The 26,998-nt window shown below is 38.0% G+C and overlaps 1 protein-coding gene across 2 annotated transcripts in view; it reads right to left on the reverse strand.

Moving 5' to 3' along the window:
- Nucleotides 1-15,419: 15,419 nt before the first annotated feature.
- Nucleotides 15,420-26,998, reverse strand: part of LOC101707766 (uncharacterized) — a 151,637-nt gene continuing 140,058 nt past the window's right edge. Inside the window, exons 3-5 of one of the 2 annotated variants that reach the window (XM_087214228.1) lie at nt 17,880-17,997; nt 16,835-16,960; nt 15,420-15,732 (exon numbers count right to left, since the gene is read on the reverse strand). In XM_087214228.1, the coding sequence (XP_087070354.1) occupies nt 16,884-16,960; nt 17,880-17,997 (195 nt within the window). In that variant the 3' untranslated portion in view covers nt 15,420-15,732; nt 16,835-16,883. Of the gene's footprint in view, nt 15,733-16,834; nt 16,961-17,853; nt 17,998-26,998 lie in introns of both variants that reach the window. The other variant, XM_087214231.1, reaches the window with a different exon arrangement.

Here is a 26,998-nt window from a genome sequence, read left to right on the forward strand (position 1 = left end):
GGGATAGTACAAGAAGATAAATGAGTTCAAATGATGAAGAAGTAGGAATATCAATGTTAAGTAATTGCTGTAGTTTGGACCCTCCATGTCTCCCAAAAGCCAATGTATTTGTATTAGAGTTCACCAGAAAAACAAAAATCAAGATTTTAAAGATACACCATTATTCAAAGTATTTATTAGGTAGGCTTATATGTCAGAAGGGGAATGATCCCAGTGGCTGTCTGAGGAAGCAGAGGCAGAAGAATGCAAAATGGCCATCTGTGCACTAGAGAGCTGGAAGATGCAATAGCAGTCAAAGGTCCAAGACCTGGAAGCTAATTGTAGTCACTGCTGTGAGTCTATGTTAGAAGACCAAAGACTGGAGACCAATGCCCAAAGACAACAGTGAAGACTACAGCTCACCCACTTTTCTCCACAAAAAGGGGAAGATTTACTTCTTTCTTCCCTTTATTTTCTGTCCAGGCTACAAGCTTATTTTGTTTTTTTGTTTGGTTGATTTTTGCTTAAATTCTTTTATTGCTACATTTTAGGTATACAATACGTTTACATTTATCATTGGGTGCTTGTATCTGTACATGATGTATCTTGGTTTTTATTTTTTCCCCATTACCTGTGTGCCCCTCACTCCTCCAACCTTCTGTATTTACATAGACTTTGTTACCATTTTTTTTCTTTTCTCATAATTTTTCCTTTCCATTCTTTCCTTTCCCAATCTCCTCCCACCACCCCTACCCCTTTGGACATTTTCCTATTTCAAAGTATCAATTATTAGTTATTAATCCTTTTCCTCCTTATTTACACTTTCAGTTTCTCACACTAGAGAAACTATTCGGTATTTACACATGTGTGTCCTATTTCACTTAAGAGTATGGCCTCAATATGCATTTATTTAGTTATAAATGACTCCAGTTTCTCATTCTTTATGGCTGAGTAGTATTTCATTTTATAAAAAAAAAAAAACCCCACATATTCTTTATCCAGTTTCCAGTTGGTGGGCACTTGGGCTGTTTCCAAACTTTAGCTATTAAAAAACTGTGCTGCTATAAACATGGGTGCACATATATCTTTGTGCTATGATTCTTTTAATTCTTTTGGGGAAATACCCAGCAGGGGAATAGCTGGGTCAAATGGGACCTCTAGCCCTAGTTCTTTGAGGTACCTCCACACTGGTTTCCATAGTGGTTGCTGCAGTCTGCACTCCCACCAACAATGGAGAAGGGTTCCTTTCTCTCCACACCCCCACCAGCATTTGTTATTGATTTATTTCTTGATAGCAGCCACTCTTTCTGGGGTGAGGTGGAATCTCAGTGTTGTTTTCATCTGCATCTCTTGAATGACCAGTGATACTGAACATTTTTTCATATGTTTATTTGCTGCTTTTACTTCTTTGTATGAGAAATGTCTGTTCATTTCAGATGCCCATTTTTGAATTGGGTCTTTAAATTTGGAGGGTCTGATTTTTTTCAGTTCTTTATATATGCTAGATAGTAGCCCTTTGTCTGAGTTACAGCAGCTGAAATTTTTTTCCCACATTGTATTTTGTCTGTTAGCACTGTTGGTGGTTTCTCTTGCAATGCAGAAGATTTTCAATTAGATGAAATCCCAGTTGTTGATTCTTTCAGCTAGTTCCCATGCTACTGAGGTTTTGTTCATAAAGTCCTTTCCTATGCCAAAATCTTCAGGAGTTCTACCTAATTTACCTTCCAGCAAGTTTAGTGTTGCTGTCTTAATATTTAGATCTTTAATTCACTTTGATCTTAGTTTAGTGCATGGTGATAGATATGAGTCTAGTTTTTTTTTTCTTAAATTCTTTTATTGGTACATTTTAGGCATACAACACATTTACATTTTTCATTGGGAACTTGGGCCTTTACATGATGCATCTTGGTTGTTATTCTTTCGACATTCCTAGCCCTCCCTTCACCTCCTCCACCCTTCCCTATTTACAAAGACTTTATTTCCATTTTTTCAATTTCTCAGCACTTTTCCTTTCCCTTCTTTCCTTTCCCCTGCCCCTCCCACTACCCCTACCCCTTTGGACCTTTTCCTCCTATTTTGCATTATCAATTATTCATTCTAATCATTGGTACATTTCAGGTATACAATATAATGACATTCATCATTGGAAATTTGCACCTTTACATAATCTCTCTTGGTTCTTGTTTCTCACTCTTTCACAGTCCTCCCTTCAACCCCTCCATTCCACCCTATTTGCAAAGATTTTGTTCCTAATTTTCCATTTTCTCATACTAATCCTATTCCTTTCTTTCCTTTCCCCTAGCCCTCCCACTTCCTTCCCCTTTGCCCCTTTTCTTCCTAATTCACATTACCTATTATACATTTTAGTCCTTCTTTACACTTTCAGTTTCTCACACCAGAGAAACTATTCGGTATGTATACATGGGAGCACTAGCGTTTGGTGCATAGATATTTACGATTGTCATCTCTTCCTCTTGGACTGTTCCCTTTACAAGTATGTAGTGCCCTTCTTTGTCTCTCTTAACCAGTGTTGGTGTGAAATCTACTTGATCTGCCAAGAGGATAGCTACTCCTGCTTTTTTTCAGGTTCCTGTCGCATGCAGTATTGTTTTCCACTCTATAACTTTCAGTCTATGAGCTTCATTTTGAACTAAGTGTGCTTCATGTATGCAGCCTATTGTTGGATTTTGCTTCTTGACCCATTCTGCCAGTCTATTTCTTTTGATTGGTGAATTGAGACCATTAATGTTGATGGTTATAACTGAAACATATTGACTTATCATTGGCATGACTTTCTTTTTGTTGGGTTCTCCCCCTTTACATTTAATTTCTTGTCATCCCAGATGGGTTCATTCTGCTTTGCTTCCTGAGGTTGTGATCCTCAATGTCTGTTCCTAGGATATTGTGTAAAATTCTTTGGAGTGCTGGTTTGGTATTTATGAAGTTCCTAAGGTGCTCTTTGTCATGAAAGTATCTTATTTCTCCATCCATTTTGAAAGATAGTTTTGCAGGGCACATCAATCTGGGTTAGAGGCTGTTTTCTTTTAGGTCTTGGAATATGTCACTCCAAGGTCTTCTTGCCTTGATGGTTTGTGTTGAGAAGTCTGCTGTGATTCTGATGGGCTTTCCTTTGTATGTGATTTGTTTCTTTTCTCTGACTGCTTGGAGAACTTTGTTCTTCTGTTGAGTTTCTGAAATCTTAATAATTATATGCCTGTGTGTAGATTTTTTTTGATCAAGGCTATTTGGAGTCCTATATGCCTCACCTATGTGTATGTCAAGTTCTTTTCCCCTGCTTGGGAAGTTTTCTGCCATTATTTCTGTGAAGAGATTTTTTATGTCATCTCCACTCTCTCCTGTTTCTTCATTGAGCCCAATCAGTCTTATGTTATTCTTTTTTGCATCATCTAGCAGCTGTTGGATTGATTTCTCATGTTCCCTCACAATTTTGAAGCAATTTTTCTTTTCCTGGTCACTAATTGCAATCTTACCTTCTATATCTGAAATTCTATCCTCACATTGGCTCATTCTGCTGTGTGGACTTTCAATGGAGTTTTTCATGTCCTGGAAATCTATTTGCATCTGTTTTATGGATTCCATTTCTTTCCTGTTTGGATTCCATCATGTTCCTAAGCTCCTCTCTAGATTTATTAATCATGTCTTGCACTAGGAGCACAATCTCTATTGTTATCTGAGAAATTATTTCTGATTTCATTTTTTCCAGATCCCCTTTTGTTGCCAGTTCAGTGGGTCCAGGTAGTTGAGTATCAGAGTGTTCCATCTCATTTCCCCTTGAGGTTGCTGTAAGTGATCTGGAAGTCTGGTTTTGAGACTTATTTACTTGTCTTCTCATTTCGACTGGGGTGGGGGGTTTCCTGTTGGTGCCTGTGCAGCTCACCTTCTCTGACCTGGGAGAGGTGGGACAGGGGCCGGGAGCGGTAGGAGGTATGCTGGCCGGGAAGACTCTTCCTTTGGGCCAGGAGCAGTGGGACAGTGGATAAGAAGCCCCTTCCTCTGGACCAGGAGTGGTGGGATGGACAGTGGCCCAAAAGCCCTTCCCTCTGGGCCAGGCGTGGTGGGACAGAGGTGGCCAGGAAGCCCCCTCATCTGGGCAGGGAGCAGCCAGCTGGATGATTGCCCAGAAGCCCCTTCCTCTGGACCAGGAGTAGTGGGCCAGCAGCTCATGGGTCTAGTTTTAATCTCTGGAAGGTTGAAGTCCAGTTTTTCCAACACCATTTATTAAATAGGCTATCTTTCCTCCAATGAGGGTGGTTGGTTCCTTTGTCAAAGATTACATGCCTGAGTATGTCTGAAGTGATTTCTGCATCTTTTGATCTATTTCACTGATCCTTGGGTCTGTTTCTTAGCCAGTACAATGCTGTTTTTATCACAGTAGCTTTGTAGTATAGTTTCAAGTTGGGTATTGTGATACTGCCAGCCATGTCTTTGTTGGCCAAAATTGCTTTTGCTATTCTAGGTCTCTTCTGGTTCCAAATGAATTTTTGGATTGTTTTCTCTAATTCTGTGAAGTATATTGTTGGAATTTCAATTGCATTGCATTAAATCTATATAGTAGTGTTGGAAGTATGGCCATTTTCACTATATTGGTTCTTCCTACCCAGGAACAAAGGGTGTCTTTCCATTTTCTTGTATCCTCTTCTATCTCTTTTTTCAGAGTGCTGTAGTTTTCAGTATACAAGTCTTTTGTTTCCTTTGTTAAGGTGATTCCTAGATATTTCATTTTTTTCGATGCTATTGTAAAAGGAATTGTTTCCCTAAATTCTCTCTCAGTGAGTCTATTTGTATATACGAAAGCTATTGTTTTTTGAGTGTTGACCTTATATGCAGCTACTCTACTAAATCTGTCAATTAAGTCTAGAAGTCTTTTGGTAGAGTGTTTTGGGTCTTCTATGTAAAGTATCATATCATCACCATGTAATGACAGTTTAACTTCTTCCTTTCCTATCTTTATTCCTTTTATTTCTTTCTCTTTTATTGCTGTGGCTAATATTTCCAGAACTAAATTGAACAGAAGTGGTGATAGTGGGCATCCTTGTCTTGTTTCTGATTTTAGTGTGAAAGTTTTAAGTTTTTGACCATTTAGAATGATGGTGGCTGTTGGTTTTTCATAGATGGCCTTAATCAGGGTGAGAGAAAGACCTTGTATTCCAATTTTCTGTCTTGTTTTTAGCATGAATGGGTGTTGGATTTTGTTGAATGTCTTTTCTGCATCTATTGAGATGATCATATGGTTTTTGTCCTTGACTCTGTTAATATAGTGTATTACATTTATTGATTTATGAATATTCAACCATCCTTGCATCCCTGGGATAAATCTGACTTGGTCAGGGTGTATGATTTTCTTGATAACCCTCTGTATTCTGTTTGCCAGTATCTTGTTGAGGATTTTTGCATCTATGTTCATTAGGGAGATTGGCCTGTAGTTTTCTTTTTGGGTTGGTCTTTCCCTGGTTTTGGAATCAAAGTCACACTTGTTTCCAGGAATGAATTTGAAAGCCTTGCTTCCTTTTCAATTTTCTGGATGAGTTTAAAGAGTAATGGTGATAGCTCTTCTTTAAATGTGTAGAATTCAGCAGTGAAGCCATCAGGACCTGGGCTTTTCTTTGTTGGTAAATTTTTTTATTATATTTTCATTTTCACTCATTGTAATTGAGGTGTTTAGAATTTCTATATTTTCTTCATTTAATTTTGGCAATTTGTATGTATCTAAGAATGTGTCGATTTCTTCCATGTTTTCCATTTTATTAGAGTACAGGTTCTCAAAGTAAGAACTGATGATCCCCTGGGATATCTGCTGGATCTGTTGTGACTTCACTGTTTTCATTCTTAATTGCATGCATTTAAGCCTTTTCTTTGCTCTTTTTGATAAGGTTGACTAAAGTTTTATCAATTTTATTTATTCTTTCAAAAAACCAACTCTTTGATTCATTAATTTTTTGTATCATTCTCTTAGTCTCCATTGCATTGATTTCTGCTCTGGTCTTTATAATTCCCTGTCTTGTATGAGCTTTGGGTTTGTTATGCTCTTCTTTTTCTAGGAGCTTGAGGTTCTGCATTAGGTTATTTATCTGAGTTCTCTCTGTTGTCCTAATATGGGCATTCACTGCTATGAATTTCCCTCGTAGAACTGCTTTCATTGTGTCCCATAGAGTCCTATATGTTGTACTGGCATTATCGTTTACTTGCAGAAACTGTCTAATTTCTTCTTTAATTTCCTCTGTGACCCATTGGTTGTTCAGGAGGGTGTTATTCAATTTCCAGGTGTTTGTGGGATTTTTGCACTTTCTCATGTTATTGATCTCCAGCTTTATTGCCCTATGGTCTGATAATATACAGGGACTAATTTCAATTCTTTTTTTTTTTTTTTTTTTGGTGCTGGGAATCGAACTTGGGTCCTTGCACTTGTGAGGCAGGTGGTGGAACCACTGAGCTAAATCCCCGGCCCAAATTTCAATTCTTTTACATTGACTTAGACCATCCTATGAGCTAGCACGTGGTCTACTTTGGAGAATTACCCGTGTGCAGCTGAAAAGAATGTATATTCTGATTTTGTGGGATGGAACACTCTGTAAATATCTATTAAGTCCATTTGTTTAATAGTTTGGTCCAGTTCTTGAATTTCATTGTTAATTTTTTGCTGGATGATCTGTCTGTTTGTGACAGTGGGGTCTTGAGGTCCCCCACTACATTTGTATTAGTGCTTATTTGGTTTTTCATGTCAATTAATGTTTGTTTTGTATAGTTGGGGACATTGGTATTTGGTGCATATATATTTAGGATTGTCAACTTTCCTCTTGGATTGTTCCCTTCACAAGGATTTAGTGACCATCTTTGTCTCTCTCAATTAGTTTTAGTTTGAAATCTACTTCGTCTGCAAATGAGATAGCTCCCCCTGCTTTTTTCTGGGTTCCTGTCACATGGAGAGCCATTTTCTATCCTTTTACTTTCAGTCTATGAGTTTCTTTTTGAGTTAGGTGTGTTTCTTGTATGCAGCATATTGCTGGATTTTGCTTCTTAATCCATTCTGTCAATCTACTTCTTTTGATTGGTGAATTGAGGCCATTAACATTGATACTTAAAATTGATAGATATTGACTCATCCTTGACATGATGTTTTACTGTTGTTGGCTCATTTCTTTTTCCCCCTTTCCCTTTAGTTTCTTACCTTGCTTGGTGGCTTCCCTCTGTTGAGCCTCATGGAGTTGTGACCTTCATTACCTTTTTCTAGAATATTGCTTAGAATTGTTTGGAGTGCTGATTTGGTGTTCATGAAATTTCTCAGGTGTTCTTTGTCATGGAAGTATCTAATTTCCCCATTGATTTTGAAAGATAATTTTGTAGGATACAACAGTATAAGTTGGAAGTTATTTTCTTTTAGGGCTTGAAATACTTGTCTCCAGGCTCTCCTTGAGCTGAGAGTTTGTGTTGAGAAGTCTGCTGCGATTCTGATGGGCTTTCTTTTATAGATGATTTGTTTCTTTTCTCTAACTGCTTGTAGGATTTTGTTCTTCTGTTGGGTTTCTGGGATCTTGACTATTGTATGTCTAGGTGTAGATTTTTCTTGATCATGGCTAGGTGGAGTTCTATATGTCTCATTTATCTGTATGTCCAATTCTCCACTTGTATCTGGCAAGTTTTCTAGTATTACTTCTGTGAACAGATTTTTAATGACAATTGTACTTTCTCCTGTTTTTTGATGGACTCCTATCAGTCTTATGTTATTCTTCTTTGCATCATCTAGCAGCTGCTGGGTTGATTTCTCTTGGTCCCTTACTATTTTTAAGAAATCTCTATTTTCATGGTCCTTCACCACAATCCTGTCTTCTATATTTGATATTCTATATTCAGATCCTCTTAATCTGGAGTGCATACTTTCAATGGAGTTTTTAATCTCCTGAATATCTGTTTGAATCTGTTTCATGGGCTCTATTTCTTTCTTATGTTGGTCAGTCATGTTTTCCATTTCTTTCTTATTCTGGGCATTCATGGCTTCCAGCATGATTCTGAGCTCATGTATTTTTTTTTTTATCAGTTTCTGTTCTAGAGCCTCTAATCATGACTTTCTCTCTGCTCACCATCTCTTTAGTTATCTGGGAGATTATTTCTGCTTTAAATTTTTCTAGACCTCATTTATCTGTTTTGTTACTTCCTGTCCTATCAGTTCAGGGTGTCCAGGTGGTTGATTATCAGACTTTTCCACCTCATTTTCCCCAGAATTTGCCTTTTGTGGGGTGGAAGTCTGAGTTTGTGACTTGCTTAAATGTCTTCTCACTTTTGGGGGGGCACTGTCCTTGGTTTAGTTCATGGGTTGATACTTTGAAGTTGTTTATTGTAAGTATCTTTGTTGATGTATTAAGAACACTAATGGAATGAATATTTCTCAGAGGTGTCTTCCAGATATAGCTGGTCTTTAGGTTTTGGGTCTCTATTGGTTCAATGTAATACACTCTATCAATAGAGCCAAGGACAAAACCCATATGATTATCTCCATAGACACACAAAAAGCATTTGACAAAATCCAACATGCATTTATGATAAACACCCTACAAAAAATTGGAATAGATGATCTCTACCTCAAATTGATAGAAGCCATCTATGAAAAGCCAACAGCCAATAACATACTAAATGGTCAAAAACTGAAAGCCTTCACATTAAAATCAGGAACAAGACAAGGATGTCCACTATCACCACTCTTGTTCAATATAGTCCTGGAAACATTAGCCATGGCAATTAGACAAGAGAAAGAAATAAAAAGGATGAAGACAGGAAATGAAGAAGTCAAATTGTCCTTATTTGCAGATGACATGATACTCTATATAGAAGACCCCAAGAACTCTACCAAAAGTCTTCTAGACTTAATAACCAAATTCAGTCAGGTAGCTGGTTACAAGGTCAACACACAAAAATCAATAGCTTTCCTCTACACAAACAACAGACTCACTGAGACAGAAATAGGGCAAATAATTCCTTTCACAATAGCATCCAAAATACCTAGGAATCATCCTAACAAAAGAAATCAAAGACCTCTTCTCTGAAAACTATGGCACTCTGAAAAGAGAGATTGAAGATGATATCAGAAAATGGACAGACATCTCCTGCTCTTGGGTAGGAAGGATTAATATAGTGAAAATGGCCATACTTCCAAAACTGCTATACAGATTTAATGCAATTCCAATTGAGATCCCAGCAGCATACTTCATAGACCTTGAGAAAACAATCCAAAAATTCATTTGGAACAAGAGACTCAGAATAGCAAAAGCAATTCTAGGTAACAGAGACATGGTAGGGAGTATCACAATCCCCCACCTGCAACTATACTACAAAGCTACTGTTATGAAAACAGCATGGTCCTGGCAAAGAAACAGACCTGAGAACCAGTGGAACAGATTAGAAGATGCAGAAACAACTCCAGACTCACTCAGCCATCTCATCTTCAATAAAGGAGCCAAACACCCTCACTGGAGGAAAGATAGCCTCTTTAATAAATGGTGCTGGAAAAATTGGGCTTCAACTTGCCAAAGATTAAAACTAGACCTATATCTCTCACCATGCACTAAACTAAAATCAAAATGGCTTAAAGATCTAAATATTAAAATAGAAACTCTGAACCAGTTGGAACAGAGGTTAGGTAGAACCCTTGAAGACATTGGTGTAGGAAAAGATTTTATGAACAAAACCTCAGTTGCCCGTGAACTAGTACAAACAATCAACAAGTGGGATCTCTTCTTATTAAAAAGCTTCTGCACAGCAAGAGAAACCACCAGCAGTGTGAAGAGACAACCCACAATGTGGGAAAAATTCTTCACCTGCTCTTCCTCAGACCAAGGTCTACTATCTTGAATCTATAAAGAACTTAAAAAGATCAGACCTCCCAAATTTAAAGACACAATCTGAAAATGGGCATCTGAAATGAACAGACATTTCTCAGACAAAGTAGAAATAGCAAATAAATACATGAAAAAATGTTCAACATCACTGGTCATTTGAGAGATGCAAATGAAAACAACGCTGAGATTCCACTTCATTCCAGAAAGAATGGATGCTATCATGAAATCAACCAATAACAAATGCTGGCAGGGCTGTGGGGAAAGAGGAACCCTGCTCCACTGCTGGTGGGAGTGTAGACTGGTGCAACCACTGTGGAAATCAGTATGGAGATACCTCAAAGAACTAGGGCTGGAAGTCCCATTTGACCCCACTATTCCACTGCTGGGGATCTTCCCCAAAGAATTAAAAGAATCATACCACAGTGATATATGTGCACCCATGTTCATAGTAGCACAGTTTATAATAGCTAAAAGTTGGAAACAGCCCAAATGCCCATCAACTGGAGACTGGATAAAGAAAATGTGTTTTTTTTATAAAATGGAGTATTACTATAGTATAATGGAGTATACTACAATGGAGTACTATATGGAGTATACTATACCAATGGAGTACTAATGGAGTATACTATAATGGAGAACTAGTATACTATAAAATGGAGTGCTACTCAGCCATAAAGGGGTTGAAGGGAGGGCTGGGCAAGGGTGAAAAATAAGAGCCAATAGAGACTATGTAAAGGTGCAAATTTCCAATGATGAATGTCATTATATCGTATACCAAAAATGTACCAATGATTAGAATGAATAATTGATAATGCAAAATAGGAAAAAAAGGTCCAAAGGTGTAGGGGTAGTGAGAAGGGAAGGGGAAAGGAAAGAAGGGAAAGGAAAAATGCTGAGAAATTGAAAAAATGGAAGGGCTGGGGATTTAACTAAGTGGTTCTGGTGCCTGCCTCACAAGCCCAAGGACTCAAGTTCAATCCCCGGTACCAAAAAAAAAAAAAGAAAAGAAAAAAAGAAAGGAAAAAATGGAAATAGTGTCTTTGTAAATAGGGAAGGGTGGAGGGGGTGAAGGGAGGGCTAGGAATGGGGAAAAAATAAGAACCAAGTTGCATTATGTAAAGGTACAATTCCCAATGAGAAACGTAATTGTGTTGTACACCTACAATGTACCAATAAAAGAATTTAATAAAGTGAAAAAAAACCCATCAGAGCAGAAGTCATTGCAATGGAGAGTAAGAGAATGAAACAAAAAAATCAATAAAGCAAAGAGTTGGTTCCTCAAAGGAATTAACAAAATTAACAAACCTTAGCCAACCTTATCCAAAAAGGGAAAGAAAAGGCCCAAATCCATGCAATTAGAAATGAAAAGGGTGAAATTACCATAGACCCAGTAGAAATCCAGAGGATCATCAATACCTACTTTGAATACTTACTTTGAGCCAGTAAGATGGAAAACACAGAAGAAAAGGACAGATTCCTAGATACATATGAATTACCAAAGTTGTATAAAGATGACCTAAAAGTTCTAAACAACCCAATATCAATCAATGAAATTGAAAACATAATTAAAACCTTACCAACAAAGAAAAGCCCAGATCCTGATGGCTTCATTTCTGAATTATACAAGACATTTAGAAAAGAACTATTGACACTACTGTTTAAACTCTTCAATGAAATTGGATTGGAAGCAATACTCCCAAATGCATTCCTCAAAGCAAGCATCACCTTGATCTCAAAGGCAGAGAAAGACCCAACCAAGAAAGAGAACTACCGGCCAATCTCCCTAATGAACAAGAACACAAAAATCCTCAATAACATACAGTCAAACAGAATCCAGAAAATCATCAAGAAGATCATGCAACCTGACCAAGTAGAATTCATCCCAGGGATGCAAGAATGGTTCAACATACACAAATCAATAAATATAATACACTATATTAATACAGCCAAGGAGAAAAATCATATATCTCAATAGATGCAGAAAAAGCATTTGACAAAATACAACACCCATTCATGAAAAAAAAAATCTTCAGAAAATTGGAATAGATGGTCTTTATCTCAACCTGAAAAAAAAGCCATCTATGAAAACCGACAGGTAGCATCATACTAAATGGTCAAAAACTTAAATCCTTCACACTAAAATCAGGAACAAGACAAGGATGTCCATTATCACCACTCCTGTTCAATATAGTTTTGGAAGCATTAGCCACAGCAATCAGACAAGAGAAAGAAATAAAAGGAATAAAGATAGGAAATTAAGAAGTTAAATTGTCATTGTTTGCAGATGACAAGATATTCTATATAGAAGACCAAAAAACTTTACCATAAGTCTTCTAGACTTAATAACAAAATTCAGTAGAGTAGCTAGATACAAGGTCAACACATGAAATCAAAAGCCTTCCTGTACACAAACAACACACTCAGTGTGAGATGAACTGGTAAAACAACTCCTTTCACCACGGCATCCAAAAATATGAAATACCTAGGAATCAATTTAACAAAAGAAATCAAAGACCTCTACTCTGAAAACTACAGCACTCTGAAAAAGGAGATTGAAGAAGATATCAGAAAATTGAAAGACATCCCTTGTTCCTGGATAGGAAGAACCAATACAGTGAAAGTGGCCATACTTCCAAAACTGCTATATAGATTCATTGCAATCCCAACTGAAATTCCAACATACTTCACAGACCTTGAGAAAACAATCCCAAAATTCATTTGGAACAAGAAGTGACCTAGAATAGCACAAGCAATTCTAGGCAACAAAGAGAAGGTAGGGGGTATCACAATCCCCAACTTGAACCTATATTACAAAGCTACTGTGATAAAAACACCATGGTACTGGCTGAAGGACCAGTGGAACACACTAGAAGTTGTAGAAACAACTCTAAATATACTCAGCCACCTCATCTTTGACAAAGGAGCCAAATACCCTCACTGAATAAAAGATAGTCTCTTTAATAAGTGGTACTGGAAAAATTGAGTTTCAACTTGCCAAAGATTAAAACTAGACCTATTTCTCTCACCATGCACTAAACTAAAATCGAAATGGTTCAAAATTCTTAATATTAAAACAGAAATACTAAACAGGCTGGAAGAGACATTAGGTAGAACTCTTGAAGACAGTGGCATAGGAAAAAATTTCATGAACAAAACTTCAGTCACATGTGAACTAGCACAAAGAATCAACAAGTGGGATCTCTTATTAAAAAGCTTCTTGCACAGCAAGAGAAACCACCAAGAGTGTGAAGAGACAACCTACAATGTGGGAAAGAAATTTTACCAGCTGTTCCTCAGAAAGGTCTACTATCTAGAATATATAATGAACTAAAAAAAAATCAGACCTCCCAAATTTAAAGACGGAATCCAAAAATGGGCATATGAAATGAACAGATATTTTTCAGACAAAGAAGTAGAAATAGCAAATAAACATATGAAAAATGTTTAATGTCAGTGGTTATTCGAGAGATACAAATGAAAATAATGTTGAGAGTTCACGTCACTCCAGAAGGAATTACTGCTATCAAGAAATCAACCAATAACAAATACTGGCCTGATTGTGGGAAAATGAAACCTTTCTCTCCTGCTGGTGGGAACGTAGACTGGTGCAATCACTGTGGAAATCAGTATGGAGATTCCTCAAAAAACTAAAACAAAAATATTTGACCCAGCTCTTCCCCTGCTGAGTATCTTCCCAAATTATTTTGGGAATTCTTTTACAAGAATTATACCACTGTGATACATGTGTACCCATGTTTGTAGTGGCACAGTTTGTAATAGCTAAAACTTGGAAACAGCCCAATTGCCCATCAACTGGTGACTGGATAAAGAAAATGTGGGGATTTTTTTTATAAATTGGAGTGCTACTCAGCCATAAAGAATGAGAAACTAGAGACATTTGTAGCTAAATGGATGCATATTGAGGCCATACTCTTGTGAAATAAATAGAACACACATGTGTAAATACTGAATAGTTTCTCTGGTGTGGGAAACTGAAAGTGTAAATAAGGATCAAAATATAGAGTGGATAATGTGAAATAGTAAGATAAGGTCCAAAGAGGAAGGGGAAGTGGGAAGGGTAGGTGAAAGAAAAGGAATATATATGAGAAAAGGAAAAAACAGAAACAAAGTCTTTGTAAATGAGGAGGGGTGGAGTAGTTAAAGGGAGGGCAGGGGAATGGGGAAAAAATAAGAACCAAGATATATAATATAAAGGTACAAATTCCCAATGATAAATGTCAGCATATTGTATACCTAATATGTAACAATAAACTTAATGAAAAAAATAAAAATAAAAATAAAGTGAGGCTATTATGTCATCTGCCAAATAATGGCAAAGAATGCTCTGGAGCTTAAAAAATGTTTTTCCATTTATTTTTTATATCTAGGTTTGAGGTGAAAGCTGTTATTATTCTATGAGTTTTACATTTTTTGAAACTAATATCTTCTACAGGGAACTTTCTCAGTGCTCTAAAATTTTACAGTAGGTCTAATTTTTCTTTCAATTTTTGTTCTTCCCTGGAGCCCTTTTTCACTCTTCTTGCTAGAACTACATTTCTTAACATTTTAAATACCATTTCTTTATTCTTTTGGCTAAGAATTTCTGACAGTGCTTCTAGATTGCTTCTAGCTGTGCTCATTTGAATATTCTGTTTGTCAACATCAACTTTTTCTAAGATGATTGACAGGTTCTTTCTTAAGACCACATGTCTTCTTTCAAACAAGATTCACCTTTATGTCTAAAGACATTAATTATAATATTGTGCCTCAATTTCAGTGAATGTTTTCTTATTGGAAAGGTTTCATACATGTTTCCTCTCATCAAGTTTAAGAAGTGCCACTGTTATAAATTAACAGAATATACGAAAAAGCGCTTCTCTAGATAACTTACATGAATTAAGTCACTTAAATCTATTGTTCATGTACTATAAACATCACTTTACAGAGTATTAAACTTGGCCAGTAAAGACATAAAAACACACTCATGTCTGTGGAGCTAGTAAGTTTTGGAACCAGAACAAAAGGATTGTTCTGTACTTCCCAAGTGCTACCCTGAAAAACCTGAGCTAAGCTTACAAACTCAGTGTTTTCTGTAGAAGTAATTTACATAAGTATTTGCTAGTTGGCTTTTAGTAGAAGGGTTAGGAAAGCCATCCACTAAACTGCAGTGCATTAATTGCTTCTGAGTACAATCCGACCTAGGATTGTACATTTATTTCTACCTAGAGCTATGAAAGGGCACCTGGGTTGCAGCTGCCCATCCATTTTGCATCCTTCAAGCGAAGGTTACATTTCTATAACAAGAACTTTTGTAACTTTTCTTTGTATTTAATTTAAAGAAAACCTCACTAATTTGTAAGCTTATATAAACAAATGAGGTAAGAACATTGAGATTTAATGTGAACCACATAGTTTATACCGTATTCATTTGTCCTGGTTGAATTTACCAAATCTTGAGTATCATCTGAGTTTGGGGGGAAAAAGGAGGGAACTTTTTGTTTCTTTATTCATTTATGTCTAATGTACCTCCTCTCCCTCAGGTGGCTTTCTTCAATCCCACATTGGTGGAAATAACCATTCTCTTACACGTAATTTTAATGCAACACGTATTTATTTTTATGGACCATGAAAATTAGGAAAATAGAAAAGGAAGTAGTTTTTGGGAAAATGGAAATGATAAAGACTATTATACAGCCAACTTGGAGGTAGAATACAATGGAAAGACTTGCTGTGCTGCCCCCCGATGTTAAGTGTCTTCACCAGATACAGATGCCCCAGCAGGATTTTCAGACTGTCTTCTCTGCCGGCTGTATTCTTCTAATTTCTTCTGAGTTGAAATATGGCATTCCAGAAATTTTTTGCACTTTTCCTGTTTAATCAACAACTCCTCAACAAATTCTACAAGCTACAGAGGGAAAGCAGGAAAGGTGCCATGTTAAGGAACAGGTGTGCAATGAGAAGCAAATTATCCAATCTGTAGCAATTGACTGGACTAGCAGTCCCCAGAACATGTCAAAAATACAAAATCTCAAAAATTCTATCCAAGACATACTAAATCAGTATCCGCATTTTAAAAAGAGACTAGAGGTGATTCATATGCATATTGAGATTTCAAGAGCTCTGATCAAAGACACTCAAGACATCTAGGTGAAGTATAGGCTTTCATTTTCAATGAATGGTCAGCTATCTCATCAAAAATATGGATTACTTTAAGAAATAAGATATTACTACATTGATTTTAAACCTGTTTCTTTGAATCATATTGAGATTATGCTGAGCTGCCATACACCATTTTCAAAGATTTAGCTATAAGTGGTCTGCCATAAGACCTCAGTATTTGTATCTCTTCAGAGCTCCTTGGAGAGTCTAATTTCTAATAAATACAGTTGAGAACTTTTGTACTATGGCATTTTACTTACTTTGACTTCCTGAGAAGCTAGTGAGCTGTTGCAAAGGTAGTTACCACTTTGAGCTGGAGTGTTGACCACCAACCAGGAAGGCTGCACAGCCGTCTAGTATAGTAGGTGACCATGCATATCTATAGTCACATTCTAAGACAGTGAATCTCACACTGTGCTAACAGCTAGCAGCAGCAGTACATTGGAACTTATTAAAAAGGCAAATTTTTCATCCATAAACAAGCAAACAAATCAAAACCACTGTGAGTAGATTCAGCAGTTCATTGTAATAATGGCTCCTTGTGATTCTGGTGCTCAACAAGTTTAAATATTTCTGGGCGAGGAGACCTCCAAGCCAGCAGCAGAACATTTACTTTGTTCAATCTTCCAGAGTACATTATTCTTAGAAAGTTTTTGCTATCTTGTATTGAGTTGAATGTTTCCTTACAAAGAACCCTCACATCCTATCCTCAATCCACATCTTGAAATAAGTTGCTGTACTTGCTTGAAGAGAAATAAGCATATATTGGGTTACCCACTGTCTTGGACCTATTTTCCAGAATCACAATGTTGAAAACTGACATAACCTATTAAAACCAGTTTACTTACATGAGTTTCACCAGCCTGAGAAGCTGAGGTTTTCAGGTCTTCTATGCTCCTAGTTAAGTCTTCCTCTAGATTCAGAACATATGTTAGACCTTCTTCTGGAGTTCTCAGGTGACCTATATTGGCCCTCTGTTGAAAAAGACCAGGAAAGTCAATTTCCTATCTTGGACACAGGATTGTTACATCCTACTTCCTCAGTGGATGAAGACTAGGTTAGTTTCCAAGTTTTACAGCAAGATGGCATCAGCTAAAAATCTTAAACACCAAATCCTGAGTCCACTGCACATTCTCTGAATTAATTAATATAAGGTAAGTAGTGAACATCAGAATTATAAAAAGATTCGAGATAAATTTTATGTGCTACAAAGCAAAGCTATCAAGGGCATATATATATCACATCACAATTGTGTATACACTCTTTCCATTAAGGTGGTGGCTCAGTTCAGCTCTTAGCAGCCATTTACATCTATTCATAAAGCTGAAGCTTAATAAAAACTTTTACATAAGCCATCTAAGCAATGATGCAGTACCTCTTAGGCTCCGATTTGGGTTTGTTTTTTTTGGAGTGTCTGCTACAGGAAAAAAATTTGGACCTTGAAGAGAAAGGAGTATTAAATACTTGTACCTCAACCTGATTAGTGATTGGAAGTAGGATGCAAATGGCTCTGGGAAGAAATCATGGTTGTATTCCTTGTCAAACTATACAACATTGGAGCTTGAGTTCCACTGACAGAGGATCTGATTCAATAGGATTGGAGTGGAATCAATAACTTTGCATTTCTCATCATCCCCACATGTTAATATTGCTGATTCAGAGAGTACACTTTGTTTAGGTCATTGAGAAGAGTCAAAAACATTTTTTGCCTAAATTTAGTCAAATACATGTTGATACTTGCATCCTCTAAAGCTTAGTTCTAAGAAGCTCACATAAGACCATGGGTATCCTAACAAGTTAGTCAAGAGTGAATTATTTTTCAGACGTGACAATGGCTTCATAGAGATCACAGTAAAATTATAGTCACCTGAATAAATGGAATACTGTCCATACCCGTACGTCTTCTTAGAAATGTGAAGAAGTCCCTTGATTGATCTCTCTTCATTTCAGATACATCCTCAAAAAACATGGCAAAAGGAGGCATTCCTGTCGGTTCTGTGAAGCAGTGGGCCTGAGACAGAAATCAGAATGAGAGAAGGAGACTGAGGTGAAGGGAAGGCAATTTTTAACCTGGGAACCCTGCACAGGCTTACTGTGCTCAACCAGTGCTTATCCAGAAAGTGACTTTTGTGGGTCATTCTCAGGTGCTGTTTGTCCTTTGACCCAAGAAGGCTCTGACTGTTTTCCTGAACTCTGATTACCTCAAAGATCAGTCACCCAGATTCCAGGATCATAATGTCTAATCTTTGCAAATGATTACACTTAAAGGGTCAGATTTAATAACCTACTTGCTAGCACATCTATCAGTAATTGTGTAGATTCATAAAACCAGCAAAAAATAAGTGATATTTTAAACAATCTATTTCACTAATTCTAACATATTTACATTAATTACGAAATAGCATATAGATTTACATTTGTTTGTTCTGTCTGCCACCACTCTTTGATATGCATAGAATTTGTGGTACACAGTGGAAGAAGTGTAAGTCTCTATCATAGCTCAGAGTTGAAAGAGCAATTGTGCCACAGATTGGGAAAACTTAGTCACTGAGTTGTTGTTACACCTTTAAGCAGACCACGGATATGGTCATGACAACTTCTAAGGAAATAGCAAGTGTAGCATCACCCAGATCAGAGCTAAAACCTCCCTGAAGGTTGCTCAAGAGCCCATACTAACCAGAATTAAATACACATCACCGATATACAACTGGTAAGCTGCTACATGGTTAATACCACTTTCACATTCTGCAGGAAAGGGTTTGTGGCGCCGAGGTGCCATTTCAGTTTAGGAAAATCCAGACGTAAAATGTGCCACCCACTGACCTACAGGACTTCTTAAATACTAAAAACAGATAGGGAGACCACTTCCTACTGCCAGATGAAATTTAATCCAGCTGAGATTAACAGCTAGTAATCTACCAATGAGAACCTTGTTTTTGAATAAAATAAACATTCTCACCAGAGAAAAGGATGTTTTTAAAAAGAAGAATGAGGAGCTTAATCTTTCTAATTACCCTACTCAGTAGTCTGTCTTCTCATCATTTTTCTGACTATGGTTTGGAAAGGCTATGATATACTTCCAGAATGCAGAAAAATATCAACTGAATAGATACACTACCTTTAATTTTTCCCTTTCTTAAAAACTATCATACAAACCATGCTAGAACCCATGTTGAATCTAAAAGGATGGACTAAATTACAATCTCTCTTTATAAGGGATCTACAACCCCTGCATAATATCGCAACACAAATAATTGATCTTTAGAGAGGATACAATGGAGTTGTGAAAGATCAAAATCATTTTATCTGAGAGAATTAGAACAGATTTTATTGATGAATTGGAATTATTAAAAATTGGCCTTGAAAGGTAGGCAAGAATATAGGAAAGTGGAAATGGAAGAAGCATTCCACTCAGAGACAAGGCACACAGGCTGCAAATACAACAGGAGATGGTAGTTTCTCTAAATTACAGTCAGACTGCTCCAGCTGGGAACATTGTGAATCCTTCCTGAAACAATCTCCCAGAAATCTCTAGATGATGTTACTTGCCTCTTTGGGGAGCAAGAATTTTTTACCTATTTTGGTATTCCTAAAGCTCAAAATGGGCAATATGTAGATAATATGTGCTGAATCAACGTTGATAAAATGAAAACCTATTTTACTTTTAAGTACTGCATAAGATTTTCCATAAATCTGGTGGATCTCTGCTTTGGACCAACCCAAGTGTGGTTCGACTGAAGTAGAAATTACAGGTTTCCAAAAGTCTCTCTAAGAGGTAGTGAGGAGGGAAGCAGTCTGGCAAAGGAGAGCTCATCCTAAGCAAAGGAGCAAGGGATTTAAAGTTTGCAACAATCAAAAAGATGAGGTCATCAAAGGGAAGGGAAGACTATAAAAATGGCCTGTGAGTTGTCATTTTTACTTCTGGCTCCACACAGACCCTTCCCCCAACTTAATTTATGTCTTAATCTCAGTAAGAAAGGAGTGTTTTAAGACAATGCTTCTCAGACCTTAGTTTGCATATGAACCAACCACCTACATTTTAGTTAAGAAAAGTTGGGCCCAGCATGGTGCATTGATAGCTATGCTGCCAAATGGTGCCTATACAGGGACTACACCTTAAAAATCAGAGTTTAAGTGTATTCATAGAAAACTATTTCAGTAAAATGTATGTAAGACACCAATGGCTGTGCCAGGGCAGCTGTAATAAGAGAAAAGGGGTAATTCTTCAGAAACATTTGCATTGTCTTTATGTTCAAGCTCTGTGGGACTCTTATGGCCACATCCTAGGGGACCCTCTATGCTGGGGCCCTCTGCAATATCTAACCTACAAAGTGCAGAGCAAACAAAGAGGTAAGAAAATGATAACAAATCAGGTATTAACTGATTTTTCTCATAGCATGTGTGAAACTTAGCCAAACTTCTCCACCCCAAACTATAACAATCTTTTTTAGACTACCATTATCCATGAGCAAGAGGGACATGTGCCAATAAGATCTGGATTATTGAGATAGGGCGTGGCTTAGACTGGGTGGGAAAGAAGGTATGGCACAATTCCACAATCTAACCAGAATGCCTCTTCAAACCCAGTATGTGGAGTTCACTCAGGTTCCTACCACGTGTGGAAGAAATGAAAGGAAATGAAGTCGTTGAGAACACGCCATCATGCCTCTTTACAGAAGTCTGCCCACACACTTTGGCTTTAGGGTGTACTTTTATTTTATTTTGTTTTTCATTTTTCCTCTCTTTTGCTCAGTCCAAGCTAACTCTGCAGAATCAGTTTCTCCCTTACCTTCATTTTTAGTTTATCCTACTTCAAGTAAATGTGAAACTTTGGCACCATTTTGCTAATATCTTTTAATTCTTTGTTTGACACAGAAAGAACCTTGAAACTCCTAGATGTCAACACTCCAAACCCTAGTTATATTATGACTGTTACAATGACAGAATCTATAAGATGGTAAATCTTTAAGTATATATTTTCTGTACTGGGACATATTCTGACAGTTTGGATATTTCTGCATAATTTATAAGATGATTCTATGCAAACATTTAATGATTTCACCATTCTATATGGGACAAACACATAACTGAATGCATATAAATGAAATATTAGTGATATTGTGGTAAAATATTAAGAAATACTGCTATGTAAACACTTAACAACTACTTCAGCAATATGTAGAAAAAAGAAAGTAAAGAAATGCATTATCATTAGTAGCAGTTGTACTAGTGTTGTTACCAGAGTTTTAGGGCAAAAGCTTTGGTTCTTGGAGTCTCACAATACCAGACTTGGCCACCCATCCCATAATGCCAATCAGGAGATGAGCAGAGATGAAGGGCAGGAAAGGAGTTTTAAATCAGCCTGGCCATTCTGTGTAGCACAGATAAAGGGATTACAGTTTGTGTTTAGAGAGCTGACTGAATCTTTAGCTTTACAGAAAAGGAGGCCAGAGGCAAGGTTTGGGGGTTTGCAGAGTTGCCAGGTTTGCATAGCTAGTCCTGTAGGTTAACTAAAGTCTGCACAATAGGTACCTCAGTACTAGTTCTGTGAGTTTCTGGGAGATTTGTCATTTCCTGAGAGGGCAACTCAGTTCTGACAAAAAGATGAAGGCTTCTAGTGTTAGGAGGAAGCCTCAGTTCCCATAGGGTAATTGTTCCCCCATGGAGGGGAGTGACCTCATCATGGAGTGGACTGTGAGGGTCTATTTTTCCTGAAAATTCAGGTGACTTCAAATTTAGGAAGATGACTGAAAACTTCTAAATACGACTCTTGGAATATGGAACTGGATGTTGTAAGATCTGGCAGTTAGATGTCCCTTTCAATTCTGAAAATTACTTTCGGTGTGCTCCTCTTGGTGTCCTCAATCTTGAAATGCCTATAACACAGACACTTCATAAATGATTACATGGCTGCATTCACAGATGAGCAGGTGTGTATCCCAAAGTTTTAAAGTAATCAAGGAGATATATAAAATGAAAGCAGAGATAAATAAATTGAAGGCAGAGTTGTGGAACTTTATTCCACATTTAGTTAGTTATGCACTGGGCAGCTACAGGCCTTTCCCCTAAGTTGCTGTTACAATATGGTAGCTTTACAAATGATTTTTTCGTTTCTTCTATTTTCCCTATTTTTCAAAATTTATATATATATATATATATATATATATCATTTTGAAAAAGGAATTTACTTTCTAAAGAAGTAGTACAATGCCTCACAGAAGCTCTACAGATGAATTTACGATGTATACTTTGTTCTAATTACAAAGGTAATGCATAATCATTATAAAATATTCCAATATTAAACATACAATTTGGAAAGTAAATACCTATGGAAAACTGCTCCTCCCAGATAATCAAGAGAATGAAACTAAGGAAGCTAATTAGTCAGTTATTAAGCCCTCTGCCCCTCTGACTGCAGATCTGGAATGATGGCAGACTCCCCCCTGCCCATGGCCCAATCTGCACTAACATATTGCCTAAGGGAGGTGGCTGGGGGTGGTGGGTAACAGCTTTCCTAATGCAAATACAAAATGAGAATGGGATTCATGCCCTCCTACAATTTGAAGTCTACAAAGAGATCTGAAAGAATATCAGAGAAAATGAGCCAGCTAGCCCCTTTACAAAAGAGCTGATTACTGCTTTAGCTAGTCAGTATTGCATGGCCCACTGGGATTGGAATGCCTTAGCAAAGACCTGACTAGAAGCCTTTCCATATTTGCTATGGAGAACTGAGTTTGATGATCTTTGTGAAGAATAGGCTGCTCAAAATATGTTTGCAAGTGTACAAATCACTACTCAGATGCTACAAGGAAGAAGGCTTACACCATTGTTCAGGCCCAGCTTTCTTCCCCACAACAAGCTTTGGAACAATGCACTTTTGTCGAATTACAGGACTGGGATGGCATTCCTGACTCCATCCAGCCCCCAGGGTCATTTGTAGAGATCAAGCAGGGCTTATAGGAGCCCTTTGTGCAATTTATTGACAGATTACAACAGGCCATCTGAGGTAGGTTAGCCATCTACAGGCCATGGATATTCTTTCACTTCAATTTCCCTATAAAAATGCTAGTAGGGACTGCTAGGATATTAAGAAACATATTCATGCTCAAGCTCAGGCTGTTAGGGATCTCAAAAAGGCATGTCAATTGGTGAGTACAAAAACACATAAAGCTAGGGATTTTGCTGCCACCATGTGACCTCCTCCTAATAAAAGGGAAAATGCTGCTTGCTTTCAATGTGGAAAACCTGGTTACCTTAAAAAATGATTACAGACAGAAGAGAGGGGGATCTCCACCTGCTGGGCCCCAGGCCTTTACCCTTGCTGTAAAAAAGGGAACAACTGGGCTAATCAATGTCATTCTAAATATAATAAGGATGGCAAACCCTCTCTCTTCTGGGAAACCCCCAGTGGGGCCTTACCCAGGCCTCACAAATAATGGGGGTGATGGCCTTCTATCAGAGGAAAAACAACCATCCTTTTACTCCGTATCAACACTCTGAGAAGCAGGGAAGTATCAGATTGGATTCGCTCTTTAGAATAGAAGGTAGATGGAGAGGCCCCTCAAAAGGTCCCCATGGGAGTTTTCAAACCCCTTCCAACTGAGACAATAGGATTCATTTTGGGAAAGTCTGGACTAAATGTTTGAAGAGTAATGATAATTTAAGGCATTATAGGTGCAGATTATCAAGGAGAAATTATGGTATTAAAGTAAGGAGAGGGAATATAAATTTTTACTCCTGGAATAAAAATTACTCAATTCCTCCTCTTGCCATATGGGGTTCATCAGCCTAAAGAAAAGGTGAGCAGAAATCAAGGATTCAGTAGTTTTAAAGGTATGATTGGGAGATGAAATAGAACCTCTAAATGATACAGAGGAAATATGATATTTCCAACCTGTTAGCTACCTGATACACCAAGGTCGTATTCTCTACAATCAAAGAATGAATTCTAGAAACAATGGGAGTTAATAGTAGGAAATGTTTATTGAAAGTATTATAGACAACTAAGTTAGTTAGAAAATATTATAACACACTTAGGTAGGGCTGGGCCCTCAATACAGAAGACATATTTACTAAAGGCCAGGACTCAAGAAAAAGAGGAATTACTATACCCACATACATCCTCTAGGGATGGATAGCTGTGATTGATTTTCTACATAGGTATTGATCACCTTGGGTGGGAACCAAACCCTCCCTAGCCCATTGCTTCCCAGAAAATCTTTGTATGCTCATGCCATGTACACTTGCTACATGACTTGGTTCTTCATTTGATCCCCATTTAATCAATATTACCCAAGCAACTATATTTGTAATATTATTGGTTGACCATAGTTTTGTTCCACCTCACACCCACCTTGTGATTACACATTGGATGAGTATTACCTGAGTGAATATGCTCTCTTGTTTTGGTACTGAGGATCAAACTCGGGACCTTGTGCTTGCAAGGCAGGCAGAAGAACCACTGAGGTAAGTCCCCTGGCCCAAAAATACTTTTAATCTTATTAGTTGATGATAGTGTTGTTCCACCTTGAACCCAGCTCACCTAATAGCTTTGCTCAACGAAACACCCTTGAGAAGCTGGGTTGGAAGGCTAACCACTTTCTGGACCCACTTCTGTCTCTGTTAGAAAGAAACTATCTTTCCCTCAATAAGTTCTTCCTACTCTTAACCTCCATTTCAATTTTAGAGAACACAAACTTGGCATTTCAGATATTTAGCAGATTGGGTGTTATAACATTTCCCTTAGGTCACACAGAACACGCCAAATCAGCCCACTGCAGATAGGCAGGTCTGTGCACACCCTACCGAGGTCCTGAGTCATGCAGAAGACACCAAATCACCCTGCTGTAGACAGGCAGCCACCTGGTACCACACTACAAAGATGCAGAGGACACCAAACCACTAGACCAAGGTACTGAGTCCCGCTGCTCCCGGCCCAGAGGCAGGGGCTTCTGAGCCACCATCCCACTGCTCCTGGTCCAGAGGAAGGGGCTTCCTGGCCACCATCCCTCCTGCTGCTCCCAGCCCAGAGGAAAGGGCTTTTGGGCCACCTTCTGTCCCACTGCTCCTGGCCCAGAGGAAGGGGCTTCTGGGCCACCATCCCACCCACCACTCCTGGCCCAGAGGTGGGGGCTTCTGAGCCACAATCCCACTGCTCCTGGTGCAGGGGAAGGGGCTTCCAAGCCACCATCCCTCCCGCTGCTCCCAGCCCACAGGAAAGGGCTTTTGGGTCACCATCCCTACTCCTCCTCCTGACCCCTGTCCCACCTCTCCCAGCTCAGAGGAGGTAATCTGTGCAGGCGCTAATAGCCCCCACCCCAGTCAAAATGAGAAAACAAGTAAATAACTCTCAAAACCAGACTTTCAGATCACCTACAGCAACCGCAAAGGGAAACGAGATGGAACACTCTGATACTCAACCACCTGGACCCAATGAACTGGCAACCAAAGGGGATCTGGAAAAAATGAAATCAGATATAATTTCTCAGATAACAGGAGAAATTGTGCACCTAGTGCAAGACTTGATTAATAAATCTAGAGAGGAGCTGAGGAACATGATGAAATCCCAACATAAGAAACAAATGGAATCCATAAAACAGATGCAAATAGATTTCCAGGACATGAAAAACTCCATTGAAAGTCTACACAGCAGAATGAGCCAATGTGAAGATAGAATTTCAGCTATAGAAGATACGATTACAATTAGTGACCAGGAAAAGAAAAATTGCTTCAAAATTATAAGGGAACATGAGAAATCAATCCAGCAGCTGCTAGATGATGCAAAGAAGAATAACATAAGACTGATTGGCTTCAATGAAGAAACAGGAGAGAGTGGAGATGACATAAAAAATCTCTTCACAGAAATAATGGCAGAACACTTCCCAAGCAGGGGAAAAGAGCTTGACATACAGATAAGTGAGGCATATAGGACTCCAAATAGCCTTGATCAAAAAAATCTACACATAGGCACATAATTGCTAAGATTCCATAAACCCAACTGAAGAACAAAGTTCTCCAAGCAGTCAGAGAAAAGAAACAAATCACATATAAAGGAAAGGCCATCAGAATCACAGCAGACTTCTCAACACAAACCATCAAGGCAAGAAGAGCTTGGAGCGACATATTCCAAGCCCTAAAAGAAAACAGCCCCCGACCCAGACTGATGTACCCTGCAAAACTATCTTTCAAAATGGATGGAGAAATAAGATACTTTCATGACAAAGAGCACCTTAGGAACTTCGTGAATACCAAACCAGCACTCCAAAAAATTTTACACAATATCCTAGGAACAGACATTGAGGATCACAACCTCAGGAAGCAAAGCAGAATGAACCCATCTGGCATGACAAGAAATTAAATGGAAAGGGGGAGAACCCAACAAAAAGAAAAAGTCATGGCAATGACAAGTCAACACGTTTCAGTTATACCATCAACATTAATGGTCTCAATTCACCAATCAAAAGAAATAGACTGGCAGAATGGGTCAAGAAGCAAAATCCAACAATAGGCTGCATACAAGAAACACACTTCATTCAAAAGGAAACTCATAGACTGAAAGTTAAAGGGTGGAAAACAATACTCCATGTGACAGGAACCCCAACAAAAGCAGGAGTAGCTATATTCTTTCCAGATCAAGTAGATTTCAAACCAACACCAATTAAGAGAGATGAAGAAGGACACTACAACCTTATAAAGGGAAGAATCCAAGAGGAAGAGATGACAATCATAAATATCTATGCACCAAACACTTGTGTATCCAACTATGTAAAACAAATACTAATGGACATGAAAAGTCATATATGCACTAATACAATTGTAGTGGGGGACCTCAACACCCCACTGTCACAAATAGAAGGATCAAATAGACAAAAAATAAGTAATGAAATACTAAAACTCAATCGAACTCTTGAACAAATGAACTTAACAGATATTTACAGAGTCTTCCACCCCACAAAATCAGAATACACATTCTTCTCAGCTGCACATGGGTCATTCTCCAAAATAGACCACAT

This window comes from Heterocephalus glaber, unplaced genomic scaffold (assembly GCF_053883595.1).
Source record: "Heterocephalus glaber isolate CG9 unplaced genomic scaffold, H.glaber_assembly_v1.0 deba00000122, whole genome shotgun sequence".
In the NCBI taxonomy this organism is placed as follows: Eukaryota; Metazoa; Chordata; class Mammalia; order Rodentia; family Bathyergidae; genus Heterocephalus; species Heterocephalus glaber.